The sequence below is a fragment of the Trypanosoma equiperdum genome (genome assembly GCF_001457755.1).
Source record: "Trypanosoma equiperdum strain OVI genome assembly, contig: ctg_144, whole genome shotgun sequence".
NCBI classification, from domain to species: Eukaryota; Euglenozoa; class Kinetoplastea; order Trypanosomatida; family Trypanosomatidae; genus Trypanosoma; species Trypanosoma equiperdum.
In genome coordinates, this window is record NW_027123449.1 from 109,860 (window position 1) to 117,432 (window position 7,573).

Here is a 7,573-nt window from a genome sequence, read left to right on the forward strand (position 1 = left end):
CGTAGTACAGTTGTGATTACTTCTGTTGTTATTTCCCTGCCGCTTACTCGCTGGGTATTTTGACCATTTTTCTTCTATTGTTTTACCTTTTTTTTTCATTCTCCTTCCTCGTTTACCGTTTTGTTTCGTTCGTTTCTCCCCCATGTTTTCTGTGTGACTGGTATCAGTAGTGTTAAATGTTCTTTTTTTTTTCTTTTTGAAATATTGGTTACTGCAGTGACCATCCAAAACGGAGTTATTAGGGAAATCGAGAATAATGGGGAAGTAGAGGAAAATGACCAGAAAATGGACACAGACACGTACACACGTACACACAGACACATATACATAAATACCTTAAATATAGGTGGTGTGGAAGAAAATGAGTGTGAGAAGGAGGAATAGTGAGGTTGTGGGACACGATGGGGATATGGTAGTGAATGGAGAGGTAATGTTTGCGTGGAGGTTGTGAGAGAGGTTAAAAAGTTTTGGACGTAAGATTGAAGTGGGATAAGTGGCATTTGGTCCATCAGTGGGTGATGGTCACCTTCTTACAACATTGTCACACACAGGTGCTTCTGGTTATACATGCACACATATATATATGTGTGTGTATGTGGTTGCCTTTGGGTGTTATGCACTTTCGCACTTGTATGTTCTTTGCCTTTATTAAGCATTTTTTACTTGTCTATTTTCTTCCGCTACCCTCAGGAGGGAACTATTTAATTAGACTGACGGTTGAGGCGCATCAACCCCTTGCACGCTGGCCGCAGGATTTCGTGTACCATAGCCCACTTTTTTCCTCCTTTCTTTCCTCTCATCCTGATATGTATTCTCATGCTAGTCCTTCCCGCGACTTCGCTTTCTTTTCCCATCTGGAGCACCATGCTCAACCCACCCGTTGCATGTGCATTACCATATTCCCACGCTGTATCAAACTATTGCCCACCTCTCCGTCCCTTTCTTTTTGCTTTCCCCCCACTGTTTTACGTGGTGGTGCTTCGGTGCACTCGACCATGCTAGAAAAGAGCTTGGTTGTGGGTTGTACAATTGTTCGTGGTTTCATTACCCCTGCTCATCATTTCGCTTCTCAGTTAGTACTGCACGGAGGTAATGACCTCAGTGCCGGGTGTGAACAATGCTGAGCAACGCATACTTGCAAGTTTGGCGTTGGCTGGGCAGGGTGCGCTGTTACTCGCAACACTGCAGCAGGACCTCGGGCTTCACCACCGCACAATGGCTGCAGCGTTGCGGGGCTTGATGGAAGGCGGGCGGGTGGTTCTGCGCCATGGGAACCGCGAGGGTGATATGTACGTTGCACTCGTGAACAGCATGCCAGAGGGGCCCTCACTGGTACTTGACGCCATACGTGCCAGTGGGAACAGCGGCATTGACCAGGCTGCGCTCTGTAGTTCCCTGCGCTTGCCTAAGGGGGAGATTATTAAATCGTTGCAGATGCTGCTATCACAGAAGCGTATTAAGGAGCGTCGCTGCTTTTCCAACCGTGCAAAACGCATCTACCTCCTATTCGAGTTTGAGCCAAGTGACGAAGTGACTGGCGGGACATTCTATGGCGGAGAAGACTCCCGTGAAATGGACATAGGTTTTGTGGACGAAATGCGGCGGCGCATTATGTTACTTGTGGCTCAGCGGCATTCCGTCTCCTTGGAACAGATTACGCAGCATTTGCAGGAGGCGCGCGGCGGCAGCTCTTCTGCTGATGTGAATGCCACAGCAGGGGGTACGGTCGTGATGACAACATCTCCCAACGGCACGGTGGCAACGTTACTGGGCGACAGTACTGGAAGTTGTAGTGGGGGGGGAAGTGTGGGGGCGGGCTGTGTTAAACGAATTTCTCAGCGCGATGCGCAGTTGCTCGTGCAGACGTTAGTACTTGATGGTTTACTCGATTGCGTAACGCCCTCACCTGCCGTTCCCGCGCAGTACCAATTGGCCACGGGTCGGAATGTAATGAGGCACTTTTCGGCCGTGCCCACCGCTGCCGGCGCCGGCTCCGGGACGAAGTGGGTGCCGGCGCCCGTTTCACAGCCGAGTGCGTGGGCGATGCCGGCTGTCGGTCTTCCTTGCATGGGTTGTGCGCAGCTTCATGTTTGTACGGCAAGTGGCAACGGTGTGGTAAACCCACGCAACTGCGCCTACCTCAAGGAGTGGATGTCGTGACGGATCTTCCCTTCTTCTTTCTTCGCCGGATCACGCAGTAGATCTGTGCATGAGTGACTATATCCGTACAGCGAGAAAACTGCACACACCGGGGTGGTTGAGATGCAGCCCCACCATCACTTGGCATACCGCTGTTGAGGGCTCCGAGGGTGCAGGCGCTTCTGCCGTTTGCGGTCAGTGAACTTTTTCTGCATATACCACGAGACGCACTGTATTTCCATTAAGCTTTGTTAACCGCTTTCCGTCCACGAGATTCGCCTCTCGCGAGATGTCGGCCTGCTCTTGGCACTGTCATGGTTCCTTGTGTTGTTATCTTCTTCTTCAGGCCACTGGTTACATTTTTGCCCATTTGTTTGCGTCTTTTTCTCCTACTCTTCCGTTGCTACACATTTGCTTTATACCGCCATGAAGGGAGGAGGATGGTTATTTGGTTTTCCGCTGGTGATGGTGTGGGCTTTCCCACCCCAACACCATGGGAAATTCAACCCCCACGGGGCTTAACCTCCGCTGATGGTTGCCGAGGTGGCCTGAGGGATGGTGGGGAGCCGGCTGTAATCTCCCGTCAACAGCGACAACAAAAGCCTTCTCGGCATCAACAACAGCATCATTGTGTGAGACAGCCGAAACCGAAGGTTGTGATCCAGCAGAGTGATCTGCGTGATGAGCAATTCCAGCGGCTGAGCGTGCTGGGGGAGGGTTCGTACTCTGTTGTGGTTGCCGCCCGGCACCTCCCTTCACGTCAAGTCGTTGCGCTGAAAGAACTGTCGCGACAGCGGCTCCGTGATGCTAAGTTAGAGACTCAGCTGCAGTGGGAGATCAATCTCCACCGAACTTTGCGGCACCCCAATATTGTGCGTTTGCTCAGCTATTACATAACTCCGCGAAGTGTCGTGCTTGTGCTGGAACTATGTAGGGGTGGGTCGCTGCTGCGGAGGCTTCAGGCGACGGCGGAGAGACGATTTGACGAGGGCCGGGCGACACGTTATATTCGACATGTTGCTCAGGCACTGGCATATCTTCACGAACACGGCATTGTTCACCGTGACCTAAAGCCGGGAAATATTCTCGTCGACGCCAGAGGTGTAGCACGGCTTGCTGACTTCGGCTGGAGTAAGGGTCTTGCCGGCTCTGCAGCCGCTGCTGTGATAACAAACGGGTATGATGCGTCTGAAGTGGCGCCACGCTGCGCGGCGGGTGAAACCGACGCATGTAGTGAGACGGAGGACGGCCACGGGAGGCTGACAGTGTGTGGGACGCTTGATTATATGCCACCAGAACTTTTGGGCGGCACGCCATGCTCCTACAAGGCTGATATGTGGTCGCTGGGTGCACTCTTGGTGGAAATACTGTCCGGACAACCGCCCTTTTACCGCACGTCTCAGCAGGAGACGTTACAGGCTATTCAAGACGAGGGCCCGCAGCTAGATGTTGATGGTAGTGTCCTTTCACCACTTGCCCGTGATCTCGCCTTGCAGTTGCTGCAGAAAGACCCCAACGTGCGCCCGACCGCTGCCGAGGTGCTGCAGCATCCGTGGTTACGGGGAAAACGTCCTCGCGTGTGAGGTGAAGTATATATGTTTATTAATTCATACACACGCACATATATATATAAATATATATATGTGCGTGTGTATGTGTGTGTACCTTTACTCCCATCATGTAATCACAGACAGGCAGATGCGGTCATTCAGTTATGGGAACGTAGGTATTTGTATGGGTGCACACCTGGAGAGGACATTGGGAGGGGGAGGGGGAGGGGTCACGCGTGGGCTCTGGTTTAAGTACGTATTTGTCCAGTCGTCGTGGTCTTTGCTGTAATTTGAAATGGCAGCGCGTTTGCCATCATTACACGTACTGCCGTTGCTGCCTTCCTCAATTTGTCATATGTGCCACCAGGGGTTTTCAAAATCTATCGGGGCCTTTCCATTTCTTAGTGTATTTTTACTGATTTCGCCTTTTTTTTTTCATTGGCCCGCTTTTTGTTTTTGTTTTTTTGTTGTGGGTTTTGGTGGCTCTGCGTGTTGCTTACGCACACAAATTTGTAATGTAAAGAGGTTGTGCATAACAGTGGATACACGCCATATTTCCCTCCATGCTTCTCTTCTGTGTCCATATGTTTGTTTGTTTGTTTGTTTTTAGTTGTTATCACCTTTACATGGCCATTCAACGGGCGTAACCAGGGCCGGTGTGTAGTGGGTCGCCCCCTTTCTCACTCTCTGTCATTATTATTGTGTATATTTTGCACATTTTGTACTTTATCATGGTTCGTTTTAATATCTCTTTCATTCCCTTGTTTCATTACCTAGTGTGTGCATCTCTCTCTGTGTATGTCTGTGTGTGTCTGTCTTTGTGTAATTTGTGCCTCCTCTTTTATCTAAAATAATATATATATATCTTTTCACCTTTTTTTTTGGTTGACAGCGTCGGGTTGTTGTCAACAGCTTTCGCTGCGCAGGGTTTTCGCTGCCTTAACCCTGACGCTGCCGCCTCCTATTCTTTCTGCTTTAGCGGGCCTCTGCTGTGTTTGACATCAGTGTTTTGGGCCTCTTTTTCCTTTTGTGTTTTTTTAAGGAGTGTTTGTGTGTGTGTGTGTGTGTGGGGGCACTTTTTTCCTCAGAGTGAATCGCATTTTTTGTCTGTCCTAAACATATGTGCTGCGGGCTCGACATGTTCATGTCTTTACCATCGCTTTCAATATTCCTTTTTTTTTCCCCCTCTCCTGTAGCAACGCTTCAGTGAGTCGTTCGCACGTTATCTTTACGTTACAGAGCAAATTAACAATCAAGCGTGCCTTCACTAAAAGGAGAAAAAAAAGAACAATAAAGGAAGTAACTTACAGCGACATTATTACCCCTATTATTATAATCTCTGCACGAATTACGCGGTACCAAAAGCACATGTCCCAGGAAGGGGTTCATCCTTATTCATCTCAAAGTAACGCCGCTCCCCTTCCCATATGTCCTACCAGCCCATACGAGTGGGATATTTCTTCAGGAACTCATGATTCCGCTGGAGAAATGATGTCTTTGAGCATCTCTCGAGAATCTCCACCGTGCCCACGACGGCATGGAAGGCGATCGGATCGGACGCAACCGCGGGGACCCTTTGTGAAGCTACCGGAAAGCAAATTAACACCAAACGAATGCCAAAGCAAAACGAACCTAATTGTACGTAATCTTTCCAATCGCGTGGATGAAGCGGTGCTTAAGCAAATCTTTTCGCCATATGGAGAAATTCTTTCTGCGGCTGTAATGCGAAATATTCATACGGGTGACAGTCTCGGAACGGCTTTTGTGCGTTTCGCCACAACAGAACAGGCGCGTGCGGCTCTGGTGGGTTGTCATGGGCGAGTGGTTTGTGGCCGTGTGCTGTCGGTTCAATGGGCGAAGAGGCAACACGATGGCACTCCCGTAGGCGAGGCCCGAAAGAAAATTGTGAAGTTATTCATACGTAACATTCCTTTGGATGTGGGACCTGAAGATGTGCAACGTCTCTTTGAACGTTTCGGTACTGTGGAGAGCGTATCACTGCACAAAGACACTGCTGCTGCAACTCCCACTACTGACAACAACCGACCCCAACGCCGCATTGCATTTGTGACATTTACGGAATCTGGTGTTGCTGATCGTGCAGCTGAGGCTGTACACAACACTCGTCCCTTCCCATCTCATGGTTCCGTCCCATTAATGGTAAAACTTGCAGAAGATCATTCGGAGCGCCGGCTCGCTGCTGCCGCTGCTGTGGCTGGTGGAGGTTCGGGGCATAACTCCTCATCATTTTGTGTTCCTCAGCCCCGTTTTGTTGGCCGACAGCAGCCAAAAGTTCTGCGCCCCCCATCGGGCGAACGTTTGCCCGTGCAACCGCTTTGTGTTTTGGGCTCGAAAGGAAGCGGCCCATCACCAATTCTCCGCTCTCCAAATATTGTGGCAGCTACGCGAGTTGATGATTTTATGGATATTGCGGTTGGGCGTTGGAAAATGCCGGAACCCCTTTCTACTACAATAAACACATGTTGTACCGTTATGCCACAGGCTCCGGTTGGAACCAATGGTAAATTTTTTACCGTTTCAGGTAGTGGACTCTGCGCGGCATCGCGATCAGCCATAAGTTGTTCCATATGTGAGAGCAAAAAAGGCATGAGGTACACTCATGAACCATACCGAAGCGTTGTGTGTAACCCCACTGGCATTCCGGTGCCGCCTTCACCAGTGGATTAAGCGACGCCTTGCCTACCCTTTGCCTTGCCTTTCTTTGCCTACCCTTTGCCTTGCCTTCCTTCTTTCCTTCTTTCCTTTATTTCGTGTTGTTTTTTTTTGTTTCTTTTCAAAAAAAAAAACAAAGGAAAGTTATGTGGTGATATGATTTGCATTTTTTTTTTCATATATATATATATATATTGAATAAGTTGTGCCGTTTCTCTGGCATGCTAGCTCTTTAGTTTATTATTATTATTATTACTGCACCTTCAGCAGCAGTGGATGAAATGAAGGGGAGAGACGGGAGTATTTGCTGATCCGTTCTTTTTTTTTTTTATTTTATTATTTTCATTAGTTTTATTATGTTTATTTGGACCATGTGCGTGGGTCTTTATTTATTTCAACGTCGTCTCCTCTCATGATTTATTCACCACATTTTGTTTGTTTATTTTTATTTTCCCCTCCTCTCCTCCCCTCTCCCGTATTTATTTTATTTGCTTCCAGTATTTCCCTTGAGTCAAGGGTGAGGTGACAGTCATTAATGACATCAATAATTTCCTCCCACTTGCCTAATGACGTTGAGACGATTCTTTTCGAGTCTCTTTTATTTATTTATTTATTTATTTTTTCTCTCTTATTTTTATTTATTTAACTTTATTTATTTAGTTTTATTGCTCTCCGAGTGTTTATTATTGTTAATATCATTTATGACGTTTGATTTATCCTTTTTATTTTTTATTATTTTTGAATAGAGGGCGACTGAAAATAGGAGGGGGGGAATTACGAAGTTGAGCGGGGTTTTGTTATATTTGGCCCCTGCAGTGCTTGAAAAAAGCTCAAAGACAATAACTTCGGCTCCTCCTAATCAAATGAAATGACGCTCTGAATAAATTCCCGTTTATTTTTTGTGTTTATTTATTTTTTTTATTTGCTTATTTTGTTTGTTTTCTTCAAGGTTATTATTATTATTACTGTTACTATATATATATATATATATATATATGATATTTATTTTACGTTTATTTTTACGTTATTAAAAAAAAAAATATAATGATTCATTCATTTTATTTTTATTTATTTCGTTTAGTTCTGCTTGTGAGTGATTTGTGTATCTGTTAGAGAGGATAAATAAAATTAGAGAGAAGAAAAAATAAAATAAAATGAAAAAGAAAATGAAAGGAAAGAGGGAAGAGGAGGAAAATAATAATAATAATAAT

The 7,573-nt window shown here is 46.7% G+C and overlaps 3 protein-coding genes across 3 annotated transcripts; all 3 read left to right on the top strand.

The window, feature by feature from the left end:
* Positions 1–1,092: 1,092 nt before the first annotated feature.
* TEOVI_000029900 (RNA polymerase Rpc34 subunit, putative) lies at positions 1,093–2,160 on the top strand (the record flags this gene model as incomplete). Its single annotated transcript, XM_067221477.1, has 1 exon — positions 1,093–2,160. The coding sequence occupies one exon, from the start codon at positions 1,093–1,095 to the stop codon at positions 2,158–2,160; it is 1,068 nt and encodes a 355-aa protein (XP_067077578.1).
* Positions 2,161–2,579: 419 nt separating this feature from the next.
* On the top strand, positions 2,580–3,722 carry TEOVI_000030000 (serine/threonine-protein kinase, putative; the record flags this gene model as incomplete). Its single annotated transcript, XM_067221478.1, has 1 exon — positions 2,580–3,722. One exon carries the CDS (start codon positions 2,580–2,582, stop codon positions 3,720–3,722), a length of 1,143 nt encoding a protein of 380 aa, XP_067077579.1.
* Positions 3,723–5,057: 1,335 nt separating this feature from the next.
* Positions 5,058–6,377, top strand: TEOVI_000030100 (RNA-binding protein; the record flags this gene model as incomplete). The annotated part of the gene is made up of 1 exon (XM_067221479.1): positions 5,058–6,377. One exon carries the CDS (start codon positions 5,058–5,060, stop codon positions 6,375–6,377), a length of 1,320 nt encoding a protein of 439 aa, XP_067077580.1.
* Between the last annotated feature and the right edge of the window lie 1,196 nt (positions 6,378–7,573).